The sequence below is a fragment of the Seriola lalandi genome, unplaced genomic scaffold (assembly GCF_002814215.2).
Source record: "Seriola lalandi dorsalis isolate HSWRI2012SDOR001 ecotype SW California unplaced genomic scaffold, Sedor1 jcf7180002054561, whole genome shotgun sequence".
In the NCBI taxonomy this organism is placed as follows: Eukaryota; Metazoa; Chordata; class Actinopteri; order Carangiformes; family Carangidae; genus Seriola; species Seriola lalandi.
This window is the reverse complement of record NW_019525114.1, coordinates 226,800-252,628: the sequence shown is the minus strand read 5'-3', so window position 1 is coordinate 252,628 and position 25,829 is coordinate 226,800. Positions and strand designations below refer to the sequence as shown.

General features: G+C 39.1%; 2 protein-coding genes across 2 annotated transcripts in view; one reads left to right on the top strand and one right to left on the bottom strand.

The window, feature by feature from the left end:
• The window catches only part of cenpp (centromere protein P), a 92,560-nt gene that overhangs the window by 13,488 nt on the left and 53,243 nt on the right, over window positions 1-25,829 (top strand). The gene's annotated exons all lie outside the window — the stretch shown is intronic.
• Window positions 142-9,233, bottom strand: ogna (osteoglycin, paralog a). Its single transcript, XM_023416106.2, has 6 exons — window positions 8,972-9,233; window positions 6,442-6,505; window positions 5,075-5,239; window positions 3,759-3,961; window positions 2,940-3,032; window positions 142-2,736 (listed from the first exon to the last, which is right to left on the bottom strand). Exons 1-6 carry the CDS (start codon window positions 9,125-9,127, stop codon window positions 2,566-2,568), a joined length of 852 nt encoding a protein of 283 aa, XP_023271874.1. The 5' UTR covers window positions 9,128-9,233; the 3' UTR covers window positions 142-2,565.

Here is a 25,829-nt window from a genome sequence, read left to right as displayed (position 1 = left end):
GGACTGCCATAGGTACGGCCACAGCCCCCTGTGTAAAGTAGAGTTGTACTTTTTTGGTTGGTTTGCCTTTTTCTGAAATAGGTATATTAAAAACATTCATCCTTATGTGTGAAACAGACTCCAACAATGACTCTAAACACATTTTAATTAAAAAAGTTTAACTTTATTAAAATATCTTAAAAACATAGCCATGTCACATACACATCTTCCTGTACACCACTATCTTATTCACATCAGTAATAATTTCTTAAGTAATTTTTATTACTGGAAGGGAAGAGTTAGGGACACAAGCAAGACATTTTAAAAGAAGACAAAAGAGAGAGGAGTAATTTTCACATTACTATAGTTCATAGATATGTTGCTTCCCAGGTCATTTCAACTGGTGTCTATAAATTAAAAAGAACGAGGCGAAGTTAAGTCACAGAATACTAAAGAAAGCCTGCAGCTGGACAAGTCTACATGGCCATTGCCCTTATCAAGAAGCATTAGTAATGGAATAATTAAGAGTGAAATTAATTCACACAATGGTAGAGCAAAGCCCAGAGTGTTGTGTTTATTTCTAGTAATTTTTTTCTGAAACAACACTTAATGAGAAAAGTATTTACAGACTATTCCTGCTGGCAGTTCAAGACAATCTAATGTTTATCAGCTGTCTGAGTCAGCTGGGATCAATAGTCTGAAAAGAAAAAAATCTCAAAGCAACATAAAAACAATGTAATGAGAAATTTTAACAATGCTCACAGGCTATTTTTCTTTAAGTGCCATTTCAGAAACTTTTTCCATTGTCACGAGACAAGGTTCAGTTGAAGAAAATAAGACTAAAAATCAGCATGCAGGTATCAAGTATTCCTTTTGTATGACTGAACTGACTTAAATCCTGTTTGGAAGATACTGTAGCATCTTCTCTCCTACTGTCATCAGGACAGTAAAAACGTATTGCAAAAGAATATTTAAATTCAATTGAGGTTCACCCAAAAAGTCTAGAAATATTGTTGTTGTTTAGCAAGCCTAACTCTCACAAACTCATTTTCTCTATAGTTTTAGCCTGGGAAATTTTATTCTGCAACAGCATTAATGCACACATTAAACTGCACTTTGGTCATGTATTGTACTTGCAATGATGTCTGTCCGATGGAAATCTCAGTTGACCCACAATAAGCAAGGTGAAAATGTGGGTCCATTATAAGCTGGTTGTGGACAAATTTTACGTGCTGTAGTATTCTTCATTAGATACGTCTATCACATTTTGTTGTTAATTTAATGTAAAACCTTGAAATGAAGGATTTTACACTGCACAAGATATTTTTTTAGATCACTAAAAGCACCAAAGCTATTTAGAAGGTTGCAGTAATATTTTGAATTTAAATTTCTTTTTCTTTACAACTTATAGTTACTTATAACAACAAAATGCTTCTATTTTAAAATTCATTTCTCAAAGAGTGTGAAAACATTGGCAGGTTGTGTTTTTAAACTAATGGGTACAGGTAGTTATAAGCAAGCCTGTTGGCTTGTGGCTGAAGTTGTGTGTTGGTTCAGTGTCACAAGCAGTTTCATTCATCCAGGTAGTACAGCGTCAGGTCAAAATGAAACAATAAATTGGACTGTCGCTGTGGAGGTGTTGATGCTTCTCTACTCATTCACATCAGGGTTACATCAGTTCTACTGGCATTACATCACCTGTGCAAAAGACATTCACAAGGCACCTCACCTGTGGTGTTTTCAAATCTTTTAGGATATCTGTCACATACAGGCCCATTGTGAATGCTTCAATATGCTTCAAACAAAGTGTTTTGTGAAATTTATTATTAGCACCTGAAGCCCCCTTTCGGATGGCTGTTTGCACAGTTTTCGTAAGTCTTCTAAAACAGACAAACTGACAAATAAGTCCACTTTCATAGTGATAGGTGAGGTGTGTGGAGCTGTGAAAGTAGGCAGGGTTTGAAGTTCTTTCTTAAGCTCTGCAATCACTTTTTCCAAAACACCTTTAAGGAGAGGCTGACTGAAACTGTGCACATTAAGTCCATTTGTTTCACATTAAGATTACAACACGATGCAAAACGGAGATGTTAGAGAGAGATCAAGGAGGGAGCTGGATGCAGCCACTCTGAGGCTATAGTGGTAGGCTTTTCACCCCACCTTTCAGTGAGGATATAACTAGTAGAAACACTGATTTTATGCATGGTTATATAACTTTGGTTTGAAGCATACTGAGGACTTCACAAACCTTCTCAGGTGGTTTCATACCAATTCATGTGACTAAGACTCTCAACCACTCTCATGTACAGCTTCCTGCAGACGCTGTTGCAGACAAATGCTTGATATTCCACCAGACAGTAGTACTGATGAAGGCCAGAGTAGAGAAACTCCTTCAATTCTACACCTTCAGTCTGGTGAATGGTTTCATTTCGACCTGACAATGTCACAAGCTGTTTGTATGTTTGTTGAAGTAAAAACATTGACAACATGACCAGTGCCCCAAAATCCATAACGTCACGGTATACCCCCAGCGCTGTGGGATAACTGTTTCGTCACCAACAAAGGGGCTACAGTAAAGTTTCTGCCTCCTCAGCGGTACCGTCCGATAGGCAGTACCTTCATACAGGTGAAGCTGTCGGGGTACTTGGACAACAACACGGGGTTACCATCCATACGGACCTCACTGAGGCTTAGTCGTAGGTAGTAGGTGTCATTAGACCTGCAGAATGTGTCTTTGCTGACCTCAGTGATGTTGTTGTTCTGGAAGAAATTAAAATAATGTCAAAAACGTAACATTGAATAAAATCTTAGCTGGTAGAGTCAAAATCCACAGTATCAGATTTGAGAAAATTGTTCTTTAATCTTGATTTAGATCAAAATAAACAATGTATTCTATTTTGTATTTTATTTCACTTTCTGAAGTCAATTAATTTGTATATATTTTAGCAGTAAAAGATAAAAACCTGTAGATGTAAGGTCCGAACGCTCTCCGGGATGTGTGGAACAGCTTCCAGCTGGTTGTCGGCCAGGAACAGGGTGGCCAACTTGGTCAGTTTCTATTGGGGAAACAAATTCACGCCATGGATACCCAGTTGATTAAACAATTGTTATTAGTTGTCCAATTACTGTGTGCGAAATACAAATGGACTTGCAAATATATACAGCATACCTCACTATAATCCCAACACGGTTTAAACCAAATATACTTTAGAAGTAGCAAAGAGGTGATTACCAGTTATATCGAACCATTAACATTTTTGAGAGTGAGATGAAAAGATTGAAGATGTAGGATGGCGCTGGAATCGTGATAGGTTTAGCTTAATTTAGCCCAAAGACACATTAATTAACATGTTTAATCCAGACACAAACAAAAATGTAAAGCAGTTTTTGTCATAAACTTCTCATCTCATTTTTGGGAGAAAGAAAATGTGTATTTCCCAAAATGTTGAACAATTGAACTAATTCATGTGATGTTTGAAATCTCTGCAGTAAGACAATAGAGGATCAGTAACCTGAAGTGTTGTTGCATAGTGTCTTGTAGTAGGTGTAGTACACCTGTCTTCATTTCTGAGCAGTGCTCACATGGCTTGCTGTAAGTTTGGCTATTTCATTGAACCTTTTGTTTTTTGGTTTGTATCTCTCTGCAGATCACTCACTAATAGTAGATAGATATAATTCTGGCCATTTAAAGAAAAAACGCTTCTACTTGCCCCATTCCTCATATTTCAGATTGGATTTGGACATTCCTAATTGAGAAAGTTGAGAGAGGCAGTGATGTGTACCTTGAAAGCATTAGCTTTAACACCCTTGGTTTTGAGGAGGTTGTAGTTTGCGTTGAAGGATGTGAGTTTGGAAGGGAGCATAGGAAGTTTGACCAGTCTGTTCTCAGCCAGAGACAATTCCTCCAGCAGGGTGAGCTTAGAAAATGCCCCATCTTCAATCTCTGAGATCAAGTTCCCCGTCAAGTCAATTCTCTTCAGAGTCACTGTTAGCAGATGGAAAAAAGTTCAGTTATTAAATATTTATGATGATGATGTTGATTAAATGTTAGTGTCCCTCTGCATTTTTGTTTTGCATCAAATATTTTTTCAACAGCTCACATTTTTTGGTCTATTTGGTTACAAATGATACAGATCATACATATACAGGCAAATAGTGATTCATCTTGTCTCATGAATAAAATTTGTGCAACACTGACCAATATATCCGGACTTTTGATTCCAGGTTTGGGTCAAGATCCAAAAACACTAGATCCTACATTTTTCATAATACAACTTGATAATGTCTTTCTATTAGACCCTCAGGGCTTGAGAGGGACATGGACATGTTAACACCCACCTTATAGACATGGTAAACTCCCCTATCTTTCAAACACCTCCACCAGTTTGTAACGCTTCATTTCTGTTATTGGTAATCTCCAAGACCAAGATGAGATCATCCTGAGGACATCACTATGACACCAATATGAGCTATAGGCATTATCTACAGTGGCAAGAAAAAGTAAGTGAACCCTTACCTGCGTTCATCTATACAAATTTGTCTTAAAATATGGCCAGATCTACATCTAAATTACAATTATATGCTGGAGGTGAAGCAGTTCTGTAAAGAAGAATGATCCAAAATTCCTCCTGAACATTAACAGAAATGCTTGTTTGAAGGTTTGAGTCGTTATTAAATCCAAGGGTTCACTTATTCTTTTTCACCAGCATGAGACGTGAATGTTTAATGGGTGTTTCGTATTATATTTTCTTTTATTAGTTTAAGCACAACATTTTTGTCAAATTAATGCAGAAAACCAGGTAATTCCAAAGAGTTCACTTGCCACTGTAACTGTTTCCACAGACTGACTAGGACTAGTAAACTGATCTTCAACTGTAAAAGTGGTGGAGTGCCCCTTTAACATAAGCAGCTATACAAAGACTTTCTCTAAATGAGAGAATACAGTATACATTTAGTAAAATTTTGATTTCAGTAGGATTAGCTAACCGAAGAATCTGACATAGCATTCGCAACTAATTTTCAGTGTTTGACTGCATGGCTATGGTCAAACTCCGCTCAGCAGTCAACAGGTTGTGATAGAGATAGTTTTTATACTTACGGATATCAGCAAAGTCTTTGGTGCTGATCTTTTTGATCTTGTTGAAGCGGGCATACAGGTAGGCCGTCTCTTTAGGCAGCGTGGGAACAGCAGTCATGTCTGGACTGACCTCCTCACAGTAGACTGAGCCAGTCAGACACACACACAGCAGGCAGGTAGGAAGGTCTGCAACACAGTGACCACACAAAACATCAGGCCTGCTTCAGAATACTCGTCTGTGGTTTTGCTTACCTTTATGTCAACAGAGCGCTGTTGTGCTTATAGACTTTTACTACTTTTCACCAATGTAACTCTCTGTGTGGGAGTCAGTCATCCCCTGGTCACCTTCAGTTTTTTTCGAAATGCAGCAGTGAGACTCCTCATGGGCAGCAAAGACTTGCATAAATTGCCACCAGTTTACTTCCCCAATATCCTCAGTTCCTATTCTGCTTTCAGACACCTCAGAACCTCTGATCAGTTACAGGTACACTGAACTCACACTGAGCTCACTGTCATGTTAATGAAACCAGTTTGAGATTACTTTTGCTTTGTGACATGGTGCATTATCATGCTAGAAATAGCTAAGATGGGTAAATTGTGGCCAGGAACAGATGTACAAGGTCAGAAACAATACTCAGATAGGCTGTGACACTCAGGACTGCAGTCTGGACTGTTGACACAAGGAAGGTTGGGTCCATGAATTCATGCTGTCTCAGCAGAAATTGAGATTCATCAGACCAGGCTATGTTTTACCTTTCTTCAACTGACCAGTTTTAGTCTGTGCACACTGCAGCCTCAAATTTCTATTCTTGGCTGACGTGATCTTCTGCTGTTGTAGCTCATTCACCTCAAGGTTGGACGTGTTGTGCACTCTGCGATGCTTTTTTTCCCACCATTCTTACAGCCAACTCTAGAGACTTGTGTGTTAAAATCCCAAGAGGTACTCAAACCAACCTCTCTCGCACCAACAATCATGTCATGTTAAAAGTCACTGAGATAACAGTTTTTCCCCATTCTGATGTTCAATATGAACATTAACTGGAACTCCTGCATTGTATCTGCATTAGTTTATGCATTGCAGTGCTGCCACATGATTGGTTGATAGGATAATTGCATGAATACGTAGGTGTACAGCTGTTTCTAATTAAGTGCTTGGCTCAAATCTTTAGAGATAACCACCCAAGCTTTAGGAATTGCTATTGGCCAACATGTATTCCTGGATTCAAACCCAGAACATCCCCAATTAATCTGTAATTTGTTTTGGAGTGTCTTTCCCAGACCTTAAAACCATAAAACAACTCTCAAAACAATAGGCCAGCAATTTTCAATCAGATTTTCTTGTGTGTGTGTGACCAGTTACTGATGAGGTAACCAAGTCTTTTTCTTACCTAAAACATCTCCTGGCTCTGGGGTTGGGCTGTCACCAGGTTCATCAGCAGGAACCAGGGCCCTCTGCAGGAGAAAACATGGCCTGTTCATATACGGGCCAGCTTATTGGCTAGAGCAAAACATTGACACTGCCAGGATTAGGAGATCAGTTTTGGAAAAATGCTTACACATTGTACTGTTTCACATTTTGGATAGACACCAGATGAAGATTAAACAAAATTATATATGTGTAAATATCTGTACTGTGTTGTGCTTGGCTCAGTCTGGAGTCAAGAAAACCAGCATGTGAGAGGTTAGTACAAAGTTAACTATTCTTCAGCCCGTACAGTTAGACGAGGTGGACAAGGTAGGTTTGACGTAACGGTTAAACAGGATCAAGTGCATGACGGTTGACAACTTTCTTTTGCAGACACAGGAACGTAGACCTGAACTCGGGTTTACTCTACAGTTTGCACTGATGATGATATTAAGTCTTACTGCTATGAATTCAACAGTAAGAGTGTTAACTAAATATGTGATGTTAATCGTTGGAGAGCAAGGAGTTTAGTTTGTTAGAGATCCTTTTGGGTCTAATGAATTATGGCTAAATAAGCATTCAGACCATAAAGACCATTCGTTTTAACAAACCAAAACACAAGGGGTCTATGTTGGTGGGGATGTGCTGCTTAAAGTACAAGTGAGATGAATCTGAATCCACGAAGTCCAGTTTCAGTCTTTTCAAATGGCACATTCTCATAGCGATAAAAACTTTATCCTCCGTTTCCATCGTCTCCAGGTGAACAGTAAAATTACACTGTTCATCTTACAAAGTCATTTATCAGGAATCTGTGCTTGGATGTATTTGATTGGCCGCTGCAGTCTGTTCTTGGATGATGTTTCAACAAAAGATGTTGGATGATGTTTCTGCAAAAGTTTAGCCAGGTTTAACTTTTTTCGGTTCTGCTGACAGCCCTAAAACGGATTCTGCTCAGTGTCCTCATTATCACAAATCTGACATTGATTTCCAGGATATGTTGGCTAGCAGAGCTCTCGATAGCAGTCCACATTATATTTTGCAGCAGGCTACTTGCTTGCTACAGCCTTAACTGTCGCAGTGTGCATGATTTTAGTGCTCGTTATTGGTTGCTGGCTCTTATGTCAGACACTGTTGTTCCTGATAAATTAGCTGTTGTGGATAAGTAACTATGCCTGGTCAATACAACTTTTAGCAGTATCTTTGTGTTCACCATGACCCATGACCAGTAATGCTCTAGTGTTGCATGTAGGAGCCAATGGGAAACAGGTTGTTTTTAAGGTTTGGGGCATTCTCAGGCCAGTATCCAGTATCCCTGAGAGAAATACCAACCTCAACCCTGCTGCTGGTCTCTGAAGTGACTGATTGGCCCACAAACTAATCAAAGGGAACATAATCAAACAAAAAAGGCAGCCTAAGTGCCTAAGTGGTTAACTGTATCAGCAGCAGGGTACGAGGCTTGTCTCTGAAGGGTCTGGCACAGACAGAATCTTCTATGAAAAACAGCTGGTCCCAAATGAAGTTGTGACTCATTAAAACTGAAGTTACATTTCATAGCCATATTCTCTCACACTTATTCCTTTCCCTCTCGTTCTCTGGGTTGTTTGTGGGTTTTTCCACTTCCTGCAAGTGTTTCCCAAAAAAACCAACCAGACCAGACTTTGGTTTTGGTTCATCCAAATATTTCTTGAAAAGTGTGGTTAGTTGATGGTTAGTGTGGTTGAGTCAGGGTTTGGTTTGTCTGGTGTAAGAACAAGTTAGAGGTGTGTGTGTGTGTGTGTGTGTGTGTGTGTGTGTGTGTGAGCATGTGTGTGTGTGTGTGTGAGCATGTGAGCGTGCGTGTTAAAACTGTGAGCTCCCACAGGAGGACGATGAAGTCAAGTGCTGACAGATTCTGTTGTTACATTGGAGAAACCAAATTAAGTGACTAAACCATGAAGTGGATTATTAGATTTTAGAAGAATTTGGCTGGATTATTGATTTTGATTATTCCCATCATGCATGACCTAACTCCTCCTCTCCAGGAGTAAGTCTTATCTTATTATATTGGATTTCTTCATCATTTTAATCATCTCTTCTTATTTTATCTTATCTAACCCTGTTAGCAGAAATTTCTCTTAAAAGATAGTGTGACCAGAACCTTGGCAGTATCTCTGTGCTACAGCAAAAAGAGCAGAACATTTGTCCTTTTTAACTTTATTCCATACACAGGATTGCATAATTTTATTTGTGTTTATAAACGTATCTTTATCACCTCAATAACTCACCATCAACTATTATGTAACAGTGACAATCACAACTGTAAAGATTGTCTTTCTGCAGAAAGTCATTCTGCAAGTGAATGGCATAAACACATCACTGGTCAAGATTGTTTACTTGTTGACCTTGAAACTAGTTGCAGAAAAATGTATTAAAACTTCAACAAACTATTGTATTTTAAATAAATGCATTTTTCAGAGTTATTAATGAGAACATTTTATGGCAGATAAACATGATGAAAATAAGACAGTTCTTACCCTTGCCCTCCTTGATTTTAAATTTTCATTGTAGTATCCATTCAGCTCCCTGCCAGGTAGAGATCCCGGTATCAGCTGTGAGTCCTGGTCAAACTTCCTGGCCGAGGCTGCCACCAGCCATGGCACCAGGATACAGGTGAATAAGAAAGCCTTCATGCTGTCCAAAGCAGTGTGACTCTGACACACCAGCTTACCTTAAAGCCTGAGTTTGGGTCAGCAGCTGCTCTCAGCTACGAGCCCCTGTTGGGATGTGTCAACGACTGTATTTAAAGGCTGAACCAGTAGCTTCCAGCAGACTGCTAAAGCAGAGTTAGTAGAACAGACCACTTAACCCTTCCCTGACCACCCAGCATCCATCTGCTGTGAGAGAGAGACAGAGCCACAGACAGCAAATACAAAAAGAGGCAGACACGAAAAATAGGCACATATGGAAAACGACAAAGAGTCAAAGAGAGAAGAAAGTGTCAATTTTTTTTTTTTTTTTAGTTAAACGTCCCTTAAATGTGTACAGGAAAAAATATGCACCTCAAAAACTGCAGAGAAAGCAGAAAAAATTTAAAGTTGACAACCACAGTGTGAGTGTGTTTTGTCAGGAGGAATGTCTGTGGTCTCTGCCCAGCCACTCTAATGACTCGTAATAACCAACCTATCTTTCATTAGGCTGGATGAGTGTTTTTTTCTTCACTGGTACTGTTTTTCTCTGAGCCCTTGGGCAGACAACACATTTAGCAGCCCAATTGACAAGTAGTCAAATCTTCTTTGCTTCCTGGACGACTCCTCTAAGTGTGGCTAATTTTTCAGGTTACGGCTGATCTTACCTTCACCACTTTTAAATGATCAACAAATTAAACATGTTTGGGATCAGCAATGTTCCTCAGCAGACTGTTTGGTAATGGACAAGTTTTATCCAAGAGTTCCTATTTGCATTTTCATGGTACCCAAGGATCAACATAAAGCATAAAGTCTTTCTGTCTTAATGCATTATTATATTTTGTATTTCACAATGAATATTGGCCTATTTTAGGGGGTCCTTTTATGAAGTATGAGGAGCCCTGTAAGAGATTCTTGTAGGCATTGAGGAGATTTTGGGGTACTTCAGGAGGTTCTGATGGCCACTGAGCTGGTTGTAGTTCACCTTTAGGAGGTTCAAATGAACCTTTGGGGGGTTTTAGGGGTTTTTAGATGGTTGAACATCTATGGGAGATTTTGGAGCAATGTGTTAGACAGTACTCTCCCATCCCATCATCAAAACAACAAATGAGTGAATATCTGTTGGAATAGTGCATCCTTCCAGTCCAATAGAGTGCCACAGGCTTGGGGGATCTATGCAGAGGATCACTGAAGTTGTTCCAACACATATGATTCACTGCACATTAAGCTTAGTTTTAAATGAGTGTCCTGATTGATTAAAAGTCTAGACAGCCTAAATCTGTCTTTTTTAACATGAGGTTCTCTATCTAAACCAACTGAGGACTCTGTTTGCGAGACTGGAACCAGGACAGTCCCTCCAGCCGCAGCATTTGGTTTCCTTATTGCTTCCTTCCTGATGCTTAGGTGTCTTGAATATGAATGTTGTTCAGAAGTTAAGATGCCTTTCATCTTGGAGCATTTCAAATCTTATTTTCAGTTCTATTTCTGATATGTATAATTCATTTGATTGTCTTATATAACTTTGCAGGTAGAGCAATACACCAACAATCTCGAAGTTTGTCCATTCTTTGCCCACAGGATGACTGAACCTTCAATGTGCTGTACACACCTCTCCAATGAAATAAGATTTTACTCATTTTTAATAGTAAAAATAAAAGAAAGGGGGGGGGGGGATATGCGGTGATCAATGTTGCTATTGTGGCGGGCTGCTACAAATAATTCAGTGTTTGGAAAAAACACAGAATTGTTTTTGCTTCTGTATCTATCACTTCTTTCTTTTTCTTTGTAACACAAAACATAGAAATCTTTGACGTAATGTCCAAACTGTTCTCTTGAACAGTTTTGACAAGTTTAGTTAATTATTGAATGTTTTAAACTAAAATACTTGCATACAACACAGTTGAACAGAAGGTATATTTACTTTTAGTACTTTTTTTTTTTCTTTTCTTTTTTTAAGATTTTTGCCATTATTGGATGGTTGATAGTGAAGAGACAGACAGGAAATGGTGGAGAGAGAGGGGTATGACATGCAACAAAGATCCCTTGCTGGAATCGAATATAGCTCTTGGGGCTCTGTAATTCTTATGAGTGTTTTGTCAAAACTGACCATGAGAGGCTTTGTGCTGGTCAGGAACCGCTGATGGTTGTTTGTATGCAAAGTCTGATAGGACATAATTTGATTCACTGACTTGTTAGGGTTAGTAATCATCCATAAATATTCTTTCGCTTAAGCACAGCTGCCACTATGGTTCTTGAGAGGTGCTTGTCAGAAGTGCATCAGAAACCACCTCCTTCCACACTTTTCCAATTGCTGGGGGCTGTGTCTCACCATTTCACTATGAATTTATTCCAGGGGAGGCTGTCTGAAAATGTGCACCATTACCCCTGTACTTTACTGATCACATAACATCTCCTCTCCTCCCTCTTTATGATGTTCAACTTTTCACTCTGCCTTCTAGTATTGTTGTCCAGAACAACTATAAACACTTTTGCTTTCTGACGTGGAAAGACAGCGAGATTAATGCAGCCCTAAGGTAGCTAAGACGTCCCTCTCGCCAGCCACATCCTCCAGTTCTTTGTGGCGAATCCCAGGTTGTTCCTAGAACCCATAGAGTACCTGTTGCATGTATTCAGAAAACTCCAGAAGGAGGTGCCTTCTTATCACATCCCCAAACCACCTCAACTGACTCCTTACAATTCAACACAAGTACAATTAGTTGACTGGATTGGCTTGTGGAAATCCTCCTTAAGATGGTAGAAAAAGGGGAACAGGTTCTCAGTGGTCTCAGTGAACTATAACCAGAACAACGATCCCTGGAAGATATCGTGAGAACATCTTGGACAAGTCATATCTCAGCTGTTCATCTCTTTAATCAATGCTTCTCTGTGGTTTAATATGTATCAGACCTCTACAGCCTTGCTTTTCTGAAGAGTTATGAAGTGCTGTGCAGGCAATAATACATGAATAAATAACAGCTAATATAATAAACACAAAGAAAAAAAAAATCTCCAGAAATGAATCAAAAACAGAATAAATGGAAAATGGCAACAAAAAAAAAAAAGCATGGGAGAAGTTTCCAAAACAGAAAGGCCAAAAGATTCTTAGTAATAAAAATGAAGGAACTCTGTTCACTCAGTGTATTCAACAGCTGCTAAGATCCAGCTGTTCTTGGGTTGATTTCAACCTTGGTTGTCAAGTCGGAGGGATGCTGGGCTTCCCCAGAGCAGTTCTTAAGAATTTTCTGTGTTTTCGGTGTTGTCCCTATGGTGAAATGGAAGGACGAGAAACACTATTTCCCTATAAACAAACTGAGCAAAAGAGCAAAGACTGAAGTTTAACAGCAAAACAGTTAAATAGAAAACAGGTGACTATTTCAGCCTTCAAGAGGAGAGGAAAAGAAGGGGGCCCAGATATAAACATCCAAGGAACATGAGCCCAGACTGTTACAGGTGTGTTAGCAATTATGAACACCTTTAAACTTTTATGACTCTGGGAAAAGAGCCAGCAACTGGAGAATGTTTTTACTGTCACTAATTTTCTATACCAGAGTTTAGCTGTCAGGGTGGTTTCACTGGTATCCCATTTGCTCAATAAAAGAATGTGAATGGGGAAAGCCACCCACAACAACGCAATAATCACACATCATTCCTGTCGTGTTGATTGGCTTGATGTGTGTTTGTGAACATGAGTGAGCGTTTTTTTAAAACTTGGAACATGACAGTCACATTAAGAATAGTTTGCCTTGCGCTGCGGTGCAGTTTGATCAGACAAGGCAAAGTGTGAAAAAAAAAAGTTAAATTTGGATGAGATGGCAGATGGATAAATGAGCAAAACAATGCCTGACGTTCTCTCTTGTCCAGCTCTGCAGAGTTTACTGACAGTCTGTGAGATTTCTATCTCCTGCATGTCAACATCAACTGATCCAGAGTTGGTCTTACTTGGGTCAGTCAGTTAAGATGCCCACATCAGAAACAGCCATGAGTTTTCTCAAGGAGAGACTATCTGAAAGTGTGTGCCATTATCCCCATTTGTGTGGTTATTGTATCTCACTTCTCTCAATTAGCCATTCAGAGCAAGTAGGAACACTTTTGCCTTTAGATGTGGTGCAATAGCACACAGAGAGTTTGTTTGAAGCATATAAACACATCTACAGTTAAAATCCTTCAGATTTTTGTCCTAATTGAATTGGAAACACCTGTGGTTACTACAGCAAACACTCCTTGAGCTGCTAATTAGTCAGAAATGCTGTAGACGAGCAACTGGGGCATCTGTTTACAGTCCTACCATGTCCTTCCAGACAAAAAAACTCCACACACAAAAAAAACCCAAAAACATAAAAATACTTCTTTCTGCTTTCAGAGTAGGTTTCAGTTGTAAAATGCTATTTTTCAGCAAACTGGTAAAACCGGTGACCGTACAACTTCCAGAGTGTTGTTGTAATCCTTGAGGTTGCCTGTTCCAAACCCACTGCTTTTCTCTCGTATAAACACAATCATCATAATAGTAAACTTTTTTCTGGCTTATTTCTTCTGACAGCTGTGGTCGACGTGATGGTGGGCTTAGTTTTAGGGTGACAGGTGTAAGCAAGCGATACATAACGGCAGACTGAAGCCAGCCTAGACAAAACAACATACGTCAGTGAATTTACTCCACACACAGACGCCCATTTGACTGCCTCTGCAGCTTTCGACACGGCAGACCACCTGGTTAGGCATTAAACAGCGTTGGTCTGCATGAGTCTGGCTGACAACTGACATGATGTATTAACCTACCACTGAGAGCTCTGTGTTTTGCTCGTGACATAGCCACCCGTCAGCTCTGGGCTGCCGCCACTGTAGACCTGACAGTGAGGGTTTTTATTTTAGCTCAGAGACTCGTTATGCAATGCCTGTTACATGTTTTTCAAATTAAACGGCTGACACAAACTACTACTTCAGTTCCCTTATTAGGCTCCATGTGAAACCAAAAAGAGAAGAATCAGACTTGTACATAATGATCACCCAGCTTTGAACCTCTGTGGAGCTTTTTAGCCTCTTATAGCTTACATTTTTGGTTTTGTGCAAGAAACTTTTTTTATTTGAGCATATTTGCTTAATTGTTGAATGTTCACTAATGACAAATGTTATTAATTTTCCACTGGCAACTGAGGGATGATGAAAGATTTTAAAGCACAAAACAGCAGATATGTTTACTTTTTCATTATTTAAAATCCCAAATCTTCCATGGCCTTGACCAAAATGGTTTAGTTGACTAAACCTAACCACAATGTTGTGAACCCTGGTCACAGGTGTCAGAGACTGCTTCGTACACTCAACATCCATCCTGCCTACTTACTTACCCTAGAGCTTCGCTCAAGCTTTGGTGTTAGCTTGTAAAACTTTCACAAGGAGGTTTTCTGATCCCAGTGGCCAACAATCAGTTAATGCAGCTCTAAAGGGAAGTTTAAAGGACCAAGACAACCTGACTGAAAGAGAAGCAAAATGACTACAAGCTCACTTTTTGTTTGGTGTGTGTCTCATCGCATAAATTGTCGCATCATATCGTAATAGATGTCAAACAGCACGATTTGCACCGTAATGCATTTCAAGAATTAAACATGAAACACTACCTTTTTATTAAAGAAGCAAAAAATTGGAAAGGAGACAGTGATACACTTGATTCATGAGACTACTTGTCTACCTGTTTGTGCCTCTCCTCTTACCTGTGCTTGGCACCAAAATACCACACAGACAACCGTCCTACAACCTGGACAACCATAGAACTCATTTGTCCCTACACTCTGATATGACCCAAAGGAGTGTCTGCAGAAATGGTATCCTTATGGTGACAGGTGTACTGAACCTTTGTCTTCATGGATGCAATAAGAAACACACTGTTAAGCATTGTGGAACGTCAGTTTCATTAGGTTTAGGCACAAAAATTGCTTGCTTAAGTTTAGGAAATCATTTTGTTGGTTACAATAACTACTATGTTAATGTTGGTCAGCCTTTATTGTCGTGGTGAGAATAACAAAGACGTGGTCATGGTAGTGTAGCGGCCATTGTTAAAAGAAACAATGATGACTATGAGTTTGAAAGAGGAAACTAACAGCCCTTTCCCATGTCAAAGTCTTTTGTTTTGTCAACCCATCCTCCCACCCCAACCTCCTCCAAAGGCAGACTTGGTTGTTTTAAATACTTCTATTAATTTGCTGGAAAAGTCCTGAAAATGGTGTTTCAGACTACGATCCATTTAAACTCACCATCTCAGAGTGTGACTCATATTTTATCTTTAGTTTTCATACTCACATTACTCCTTTTTTAAGAATATCAGTCATATGAGTCATCCCCTCAGATGGTCCGCAAGTTGAGTTGCACAAGTTGTTCCAACAGTTGAGTTGTCTGTTTTTAAAATGTTAAAAGGGAATTTGTGCTCAGGTCTGTATTACTGTAGGTCTATTTTTTATTTCCTGTTATCTTTTAGAGGTAAACCCCTGTGCAGGAGAAGTATTCTGGCTTCCTATTTACTGTAGGTTTGAGTCTTTTTCCTTATGCTGAGCCTTGGTTCAAATACTGGCATTCAGCCTTGGAATTCAGTCCCAGAGGATCTGAGGACGACCTGATGGTTAAAACAGAACAACTGCAGCCTCCACAAGGAGACCACCACTTTGGTTTTAGGAACAACTAACCTATTATTTCTGCAACATTTTTATTATTTTTTTCCCCCCAGAGCTCATGGTTAAAGAGTAAGGTTTTTGTCTTTTGCTTTTGATAACATTTGAATGGTCTCTTCCACATCATATCTTTATTACACTGAATTTTGGGTCAGGCAATTTTTTGTTTTTTGTTTCAGAAGAAAAGGGGCTTTTTTTTTTTGTATTTTTGACATTATCAACCCTCATGAAAAGTAAACTGTTCCATTACATTACCTGCAAGTCACTGGTTTAGTAGGTGTAACTAAAGGCTCATTCCCATCTAAAATCATATCTATACCATTTTATAGTCATTTTAACAACAGGAAATCTCTAAATAGAAATGCAGGTTTTATGTTCAAATTGAGTCTTTAGGTAAAAAAGAACAGGTAATTTCAATAGGTCATTGCTTTGACGCTTAGTTTGGTTGATATGTATTGCGATCCTGTGTTGAAGAATACTGTAGAGCTCCTGCTAGAAACGGCTGTGTCAGTGCATGGTTCCTGTTGTCAAAGCCAGATGCAGAGCAGATGTTGGGGATACACAGAGAGGAAGGCCAGGATTTAAAGTATGCTGTTGCTCATATGACTCTGTCATGCTACACAAGTTGTTCTGTGTAAGATGGCTGATAAATTGCTGTTAGATTGAAACTAGTGTAGGTGCAGTAATTGATGTCAGGCCTGGACTGGAGCCTGCTTTCAGTTACCTTCCAGTAAGTTTGATATGACAGTTATCCCATGCCAAAATGTTGTCCTTGTTTGAATTTTAAAGAAACTCCACATGCTGAGTTGAATGTGTACTCTTTCCTGTTTTGTTTTTATTACATGCTCGGTCCAAGCTATTCATTTTCCTTCAGGAATATTAGACTCTTTAACTCTTTTTTGACTCCATCCAGGCCAAAGGACGACCCTGCAGTCTCAGGGTAGAGACTGAGTTCTGTTCTGTTCTTCTCTTGTTTTGTTTTTTTAGTTTATTTGCCTCAGACTTAATCAAGAATTAAGGTGTGGTTAATTATACAGAATCTTTGGTTCATATCATATTGTGGACATATCAGGGTCTGCTGTCTGTGTAGCTGTCGTCTGTTTACTGTAAAAGCCTTTTATAGTTCCTAAGCCTGGAAGTTCTTATCCCAGCATGAGATTTACTGTCAGCTCTGTACTCAAACAAAACACATAAGCACCCAAGGAGGAGGGTCTTCCAATAAGTTCCACTTGGGATGAGTGGGAGGGGTGGCAAGGTCTGTAATACTGAAATCCAAATTCCAACTGAAAATAACATTTGGAAAATGACAATCAGTGTTCCCTAGTGATGTAAAGGAGGCTGGGATACCTGCAGGATCAGAATTAGTTCTCATTGGCAATCAGCATCTGTTAAATTTCATGGATGGATTGTAGGGTAAATGCATGTAAACACCATTTATCTACCTCTAAAAATCTGAACAGTGTTCATGAAGATCCCCTAGGATTCTTATGTTGAGTTTAGATAAGTAAACTGGCTCTCACACGTGTCTTGTACATTTTAGGATCTCTAAAATTGTCCTTCATTGGGTTTATGGTACGTTCATTTGAGCACAGAACAGTCATTAATCTACACCACTCCTTCGCACTAAATGATGCAATAAAATTGACGAGCTCACGTGGGGCAGACACAGAGCAGAGGTAATTGGATAAAATACAATGAAAGTCTATTTGTTCTTTTGTGGAACTTTATTTTTGTAATATGCGTTGTTTGATGTCCTTTTTTGTTTTTTTTGTTTTTTTAAAAACCTCATGTAGGTATATTGTATAAACAGTATCTCACAGGTGCTTTGGAGATCAGGTCTCATATCTTATAGTAAGCAAGTAAGTCCTAACTGGCCAAATCAGAGTGATGCATATATCATACAACTTTCAGTAGGAGTTTCTTAACCAGTCAAGATTCCTAACCAGTGAAATAACTGCTATCTCTTGATATTAAGGAGAAATCCAGAGGTGTCCTAACTTGCTTGCACCTGAGAGTGCAAGGCTTTTAAATATATACACGATACAGCACTATTGTAGTACTAAAATACATACATTGCCAGTGTCCACTTACGGCCTTTGATGTAAATGCATCATTGATAAATATAATTATTGGATTAAAGTTATGTATTAATATTTACATGTTTTTGCACCTATATACTCGATAAATTAGTTGCTTTTCTGCAGTTCAAATTCTACCACTGTCTAATATTTCAAACATAAATCATAAATCATAAAACTACAACATCATATGTTGTGTATGAGAACATGGTGAAACAGTGAGTGAGTTCTCACTGTTTCCCAGGAGGAATTACTCTTCTGCTAATAGTCAGTGTACAAAACTTCATCAGTAACTCAGTTGTTCTCTAAGGTAAGACTGGTTTTAATTTAACTTTAAGTTCGATTGCTGGGGGGATTAAAAGATGCTTAAATCGGGAGCAAGAATCCGTGGTTCCAAGTACTCATACAACTTGGCCTAGTTAAAGTGTTTACTAAGTCAAGACTCATGCATCGCTCAACTGAAACGTTACACCACGCAGATCTACCAATATTTAGATTTACCAACTGCTAGAGGGAACAGACCAATTACCAAGTGACAAAACAAGCTAACTGAAAGCACAAGTCATCCAGTAATGGCGATAGTTGCTCGCCCTGCCTAACCCCATCAATGACGTCAATAGAGTCATATACAGTAGCGCCCATCCTGACGTGGACAAATAGACAGGACTACTGTGAAGATGTGTAGTTACTATTCTAAGGCTTGATGAAAAATTTGTTTGACTTGACTGGGAAGCAAGAAAAACATGGACTTGGTGGAGTTGCAATTAGCAAAAACATGCATAAGTTGAGAACTAAAACAATTGCTTTTAACAACCTCTACGTTGAGATTCTGGTAAATAAAACAAGTGCTTTTGTTCCTTCTGATCAAATCATTTTGCTGTCTTGGATCTGTATTGTGTCGGCAGAGTTAGTGTCTTGATGACGGTCTCAGTCTGTTGGTACTGGACAAGAGACCAGCTCTGATTAAACTGTCAACTGAGACAAGATGGTTTGGACTAAACCAGTATGAAACATATGGAGAGTATTATTGGCTGACTGGGTTCCAGTTTGCGGTGGTATTGGATAGTTGTCCTCTGTTCTCTGATGACTACTGGATTTGTTATCCCAGCATTCCTGGCATTTTCCTTCTCCCAGACAGAAACTGAAGGACAGTTTAATGTTGGCTCAAAAGTGATTCATGCTGACTTTGAATCAGTTTAGATACTAAATATATAGTTGTTCACAATCAAGCCTTTGATTGTTCTAGCGAGCCCCTAGTGTTTCGAGTTTTCAGACAGTGATTCATTTAGGTCATCTGTCTCAGCTGAGCATTTATAGTGCATTCGGAAAGTGTTGAGACCCCTTCGGTTTTTCACGTGTTGTTATGTTGCAGCCTCGTGCTAAAATAACCAGTCACCAGTCTACACACGATATCCTGTAATGATAATGAAAACAGAATTTTTGAAAATTTATTAAAAAGGCACCTTTGGCAGCAATTGCAGCCTCCAGTCTTCTTGGGGATGATGCAACAAGCTTTGCACATTTGGATTTGTGGATTTTCTGCCATTCTTCTCTGCAGATCCTCTCAAGCTCTGTCAGATTGGATAGGGGCTGTCGGTGGACAGCCATTTTCAGGTCTCTCTAGAGATATTTGATTGGGTTCAAGTCAGGGCTCTGGCTGGGCCACTGAAGGACAGTCACAGAGTTGTTTCTAAGCCACTCCTGTGTTGTCTTGGCTTAGGGTCAAGGTGAATCTTTGGCTCAGTCTCAGGTCCTGAGCACTCTGGATCAGGTTTTCATTAAGGATATCTGTGTTCTTTGCACGGTTCAGCTTTCCCTCAACCATGACCAGTCTCCCTGTCCCTGCCACTGAAAAACACCCCCACAGCATGATCCTGCCATCACCATGGTGTTGGGCAGGTGATGAGCTGTGCCTGGTTTCCTCCAGACCTGATGCTTAGAATTTAGGCTAAACAGTCAAATCTTGGTTTCATCAAACCAGACAATTTTCTCAAAGTCTGAAAGTCCTTTAGGTCCTTTTTTTTTTTTGCACTCGCCACTCTGTCATAAAGCCCAGATCAGTGGAGTTCTGCCATGATGGTTGTCCTTATGGAGGTTTCTCCCATCATCACACAGGATCTCTGGAGCTCAGCCAGAGTGACCATCGTGTTCGTCTTGGTCACCTCTTTTATCATGACCCTTCTTCCCTAATTGCTCAGTTTGGCCGGCCAGTCCCTCCTGATTGTTCCAAACAATGCAGCAGAAATGTTATTGTAGCCTAAGGCTGTAAGGCTGCAACATAACAAAATCTGAGGGGTCTGAATACTTTTTTTAATGCTCTGTACTGTCTTTATCAGTTAGAAGATAAAGGCTTACTGTACGTAGAGCTAGAAGGTACTTTGTGTGACTTGGATCCTGGGAAGGGAGCTCGGAGTCAACATGTGTTTGCAGGTACCATATGTCATTGTTGGACCTGAAGCTGCTGCAAAGGAAAATTAATATGCGTTAATGGAATGATTCAGACTAAAAGGGTTTATGTTTATGGGATCTCAGTAAAGATTAATGATTTAGCATTTTTGTTTTCTGCCATCTAAGCTTAATATGACAAGATTTCTTTTACTCACTCATGTGAAATAGTTGGATGTGAGATCAAACAGCAGGGCTTTTCCTTTTTTAAACAATATTATTGGAAAGAATATCACTTAATGATTAACTGGTATACCACTTATTTCTCCCAAAGTGGAAAATGTTTCTCACCTCAATATACATTACAAAGCAAATACATATGTAGTGTGTGCCATCTGTCTTCAGTCTGTGCAACAGTGTTAATATCAGTGAGTTCTCCACCTTAAATACTGCCGAATGAAGGCTGTTTTGTTTCTTCAATCATCCACAATGAGCAGTTTGTTAATCTTGTCAGTGCTCCTCATTAAAACTAATGAGTCCCTCTCTTGGATTTCTGACGGTCTTCAGTGACAAGTGAAGTATGATGGAACTAATTGAAAATCTGTGATCTACACAAGTGTGTAGACCAAAGCATAATGGGCCATATGGAGAGTGTTATTTGTTGACTGGGTTCCATTTGGGTGGTATTGGATAGTGGTTCCCTGTTCTCTAATGACTGCTGAATCTATCATCCAGACAGACGGAGGAGGCTTTTGTATTTGTCACTCACTATCACCACACAGTAAAAAGATTGATTCAAGTAGAGCCGTATGATTCAGGTCAAAATCATTTTTTCCACTTCGAGAAGAGAATCACAATTTTCATCCAGTTTATATTGTCTTTGTGCAAACGGTAGAAGTAATGCAATCATTAGCTCATATGCAACTGTATTAAACGATTATTCAGAAATAATCAACTAAATGTGATGTGTACCTCTTAAGAACAAAAAAAGATGTAAAAAAAGAAAAAAAAGAAAAATGCAGCTAACAGCTCACCTGTCACCAGATGTAACGTATGTCCCAAAACACAGAGGCCTTGTCCAGGTATGCGTGAGACTGCTTTCGCAATGTTAGATCCATTGTTTGGAAAGCATTTTTCCACCTCAAAACTCCAGCTGTGTGATCATCAGGAATCCTAACTGTCTGTCGACTCATGATAAAGTCATTGCTGATGAAAACGAAATGTCAGCTTCACGTCCGATTCCATATATTATTGTTTCTTAGTGTTGACTAGAGCTATATATTTGGCTTCCTCAGGCAATAAGCCTTTTGAAAGATTCTCCGCTGCAAATATCCTGGGCTTTTTGTGACGTTTCAGTAACATGGGTCCTTTTAACTCTCATATTCGTCTTTGAATCTGGTTCCACAAACTGCACAACTTTTACGATACAAGGATGGCAATTTTGTCAGAAATAGGGATGTTCAAATTTTTTTGTTCTTCCAAACCATCATTGGGTTCCATGACACAAGCTATAACACCAGCCATTGAAGAATGTTGAAGAATGCACAAAGAATGTTTGGCATTTTTGATTGAAATTTTACACAAATGTTTAATCACTTATAAAAATTGTTGCCAATTAATTTTCTATTAACAAGTTGATGCATTGACGAATTGCTTAAGCTGCACACACTGTGGCCCTTTGCAAAATCTAAAGTAGCCTGAAATTCTTCAGCTGGTGAAAACACAAATTTCTTGGTTCGGATATAATTTTGCTCCACCTTTAAGGTTTTTTGAGGCGGACTGCTGTGTAGTACAGTATTGGCCTGTAAAAATGGTATGTTGTCTTTCTTCAGTCGATGAATCATACTCCAGTGGTACAGTAGCCTACTGTCTTCTCCCTACTACAGTTACAGTTCATCTATATTATTGTTTGCGGTTAAAGTCAATGCATTTTTCATGTGTTTGTGGAGGCAGGGGAATTCTGGGAAGTTCCCATGTTAATGTAATTATGTCTGTTTAATAGGACATTGTGGTCTTGAATGTTTCCCTCTGTGCTAATTGTGATGAGGAGAACACGGCTGTCTCCTCAGCAGTAGACTCCATCTGGATAAAATCTCTTTTTATTGGACTGCCCTTCAAAAGCTCTGGCTTTAAGATAGCTACTGGCTAAAATAACAGTGTCTGTGATTCTGGCTATGACCGTCTGTCTGTCGTTGGATTTCTCTGTCTGTCGCTCTCATATCTGCTCTCTTGTCTGTCTTTGTGCATTTATTAATGCTACTGAATACCCCTATCACAGGTGTTAAGGCAGTTTAGTGCATAAATTTAACACCAGAAACCTCAAATTATTTGTCTCTAAGGACCAGCAAAAGATTAAATAGTTAAATAGAGTCTAATATTTGAGTGTAGTTCTTGCACTCTTGGCTTTTGTGCCTTATTGATTTTATAATCAGGCACGTTGAATAGAGATATTACTCAATCAGTCCATGATTGAAATCCAATCTAAAATGGCAAACAAACCTCCTGCAGACTTTGAATTCAGACTGTATTATTAACTGTGCTTAAAGCAGGAGACAAGAGATCTCTGGTCATGCCAAGCTGACAGGATTACCAGGGATGACACATAAACTGCTGGAAACTGACGCGTATGCTCTTGATTTTGATGTGTGCTAGACTGAAATACTAATTGATAAATAAAACCATCCATAGCGCAAACTACACACAAATATATTCAGTCAGAGGGATGAAGAACTTTTTCAATACTACATTTTTGATGGCACTGACACATATCCGCAATTTGATGCATTAAAGTCATTGTTATTTGGAATGGATAACGGCATGATGGTAATTATCATTGGCACCACTTGGTTGTTTGTAACAGAAACCTGTAACTGTTCAGGTGTTTATCTCTGCAGAGTCTTTCACACCAAAATGGAAGTTAAACAGTTGCTGTATTTGTGACCATATTTATTGGTGACACACAGAAATCTTCAATAAATGATTTTTGCTTTATGTAATGAGTGATTTTGTGTCGACAATATTCATGGGAATCTGTTAGCCAGATGGATTGAATCACGTTAGCACGTCCTCTTTTTTTATTCAAACAGTCTGTTGTGAGTTTCTTAATTTCTTTCTCTAGTCTGTAGTTTCTTTGTCTTCACATTTACTTGACTGATGTACCAACGGGGGGATTTCAATCTCTGTGACGATGTTTAATGCTGCAGTCGGCTTCATTTGTTACGTACAGGTTTTACGACTGAACAAATACATGTGTTTAGTGTGAAAATAACTAGTTAAAACATAGTGCTACTAACATTCAAACTTGCAACCAGATCTATGGTCAGTTGGTGCAACAGGTGGCTCGAGTTTCTGTGCATGAAACATGTACTGAATCATATGTTTCATAATCAGCACATTATATCTCTAAATGATTGAACAACAATGATTGTTAATTAGTTTAACATCTTTGTAAGACAAATGATTCAGCTGGCTTCAGTCTAGAAACTCAAGTTTGTAGTTAACTTGTGAAACAACTGGTTTTCAATTTAACAGATGTGGTTTTACTACTTCACTACTTTTACTTAATATACTTTTATTTGACTGTTTTGATGCTCTCCGTTACATCTGCACTCCCTTTTTTTTTCTCTCACTCACAGTCTCACACACAAACACACCCTCTCTCACACACATTTATCATAGACCAGGTTTTTCCACTCCAGAGCCAGACAGCAATTGGCTCGTCGTCCTCGCTGCTCATTTTTCATGTCAGCCTTTTCTCTGCAGAAGGCATCACTGCTGGGATTCTCTCACATGAACAAACAGGCCTTTCAGTCCTCGCCTCTAAACATTTTAATTTCACTGGCCTCATTTAGCCTTGGCTCTGCTCTGGATGAGTTGGTGGTGTATGTTTTAGTTCTGTGTTGTTTGGTGTGTGTGTGTGTGTGTGTGTGTGTGTGTGTGTGTGTTTTTGGGCAGTGAATGTGTGTTGAGTGAGCGTTGACAGACTAAGTGTACAATTTTCTCCAACCTTTTGAGATTTTTTTTTTTTTTTTAATGTGATTTTGGCATCTTGAAGTGTTTGGTTCCTCTCTGAAAGCGTCCACAGCAGTCTGGGGAGACTTTGTGCCTCATTAGATATTTGGGTTTGTTGGCAGTTACGGTGCAGGATTTGTCGTGCACTAAAAACGTGATGATGTTCTGCTTGAGAATGGCTCTGATTGGACAAGCTTCTGCAGTAAACTGATCGTGATCTGTGATAATTATGTGTTGATGCTTGGACTTGTCACTGTTAACTTTGCATAAAATCTATAAGACTTTAAACATACAAACTCTTAATCCAAGATCAATCCCAACGTTTTCTTTTTCGGTGCATTTTATAAACAGAACCATAAACTGGATCCTGAAAGCGGGAATGCATCAATAATCATCATCAATAAGTTTATTTTCTACAATTTTAAAAGGATACAATACACATGTTTTTGTGATTATTACTGTACTACACAGCTCATTTGTAGCCAGATGTTGCCAGATGTGGAGTGTGCCTTAAAACACTAAGGCCTTTTCAGATTTATTCGCTCCTGAAACAGTTTTTGAAAAGTGGCTTAGTGGACACTTTACAGGTGCAATAGCTGAAGCAGGAAAAGTTGAGTTTGGATTTTACCTGTAATGATTGGTTAGCAGAAACTTTTTGTTTGACGTGACAACAGCAGTCTGACAATCAGAGAGGTTGGAAACAAACTTCTTTGGAAAATAAAATAAAGGTGAACAGCAATATTTTTGCACAAACATTGCAGTTTACAGACCCAATTCCTGCTTCAACTTTGACCTACCTTACTTACCGTAGTTTTACAGTTGTGTGTGTACAACTATTGAGAGATTATTACCACGATTTGTGTCCGTCCTTGGAGAATCTCCTGAAACGATGCTGCCGTATGGGCTTTACTTACGCCCCCTCTGCAGAGGAAGGATCTGTAGCTTTTTGAGGGGAAGCTTGTGGTAGCACAGAAGAAGCTGAGTTAGATGACCTTTCAACTATTTGACCAGTAAGTCTTTTAAATGGTGGAACATCAGCTTTGAAAAGGAAACACTGACATTATTCTTACTGGAAAGTAAATGAGAATTAGAAAGTCGTGTGATATTTCAGTAGCCTTGAATTCATCAGTGAAGTTGTAAAGTGATTGATGAGGTTTTGGGCTCTTCAAACACAGGAGCAGTGACCCTCTCCTGCTTGATGACTCTACCATGGGCCACTTTGTCCTAAGTTTATACTCTGGAAACCTGAGCTCCCTCTGTGCCTCCTCTGCCTCTTTTGTTGGCCTCTAACCAGCTTCTTCCAGGCTCACAGCATAATCAAGGTCATTCAGTGTGTCCCCTGAAGACAAACATATCAAAAATGATGAAATGCAAACCATAAAATCCCAATGTTTCTCCCAACTTTTCTTTGATGGAAAATATTTCTGACACTCTGGGCATCAAATAACTAATTACCATCAAACTCGTTCAGTAGAATCGAGTCTCATTTTGCTCCAACCACCTCAACAGTGCAGCCAAGTTTAAAAATATTAAACCTCCTCAACTGTCTGTGTTAAAGTAAATTCATTATGACAAGTCCGA

What these genes read in the sequence shown, in the direction of transcription:
- ogna (XM_023416106.2), bottom strand. Translation starts at nt 9,127, where the DNA reads ATGAAGGCTTTCTTATTCACCTGTATCCTGGTGCCATGGCTGGTGGCA. An exon ending in AGAGCCAGGAGATGTTTTAG is followed by an intron (nt 5,240 to 6,441) that starts GTAAGAAAAAGA and finishes ACTGTGTTGCAG; the next exon opens with ACCTTCCTACCTGCCTGCTG. An exon ending in TTCGGACCTTACATCTACAG is followed by an intron (nt 2,737 to 2,939) that starts GTTTTTATCTTT and finishes AATTTCTTCCAG; the next exon opens with AACAACAACATCACTGAGGT.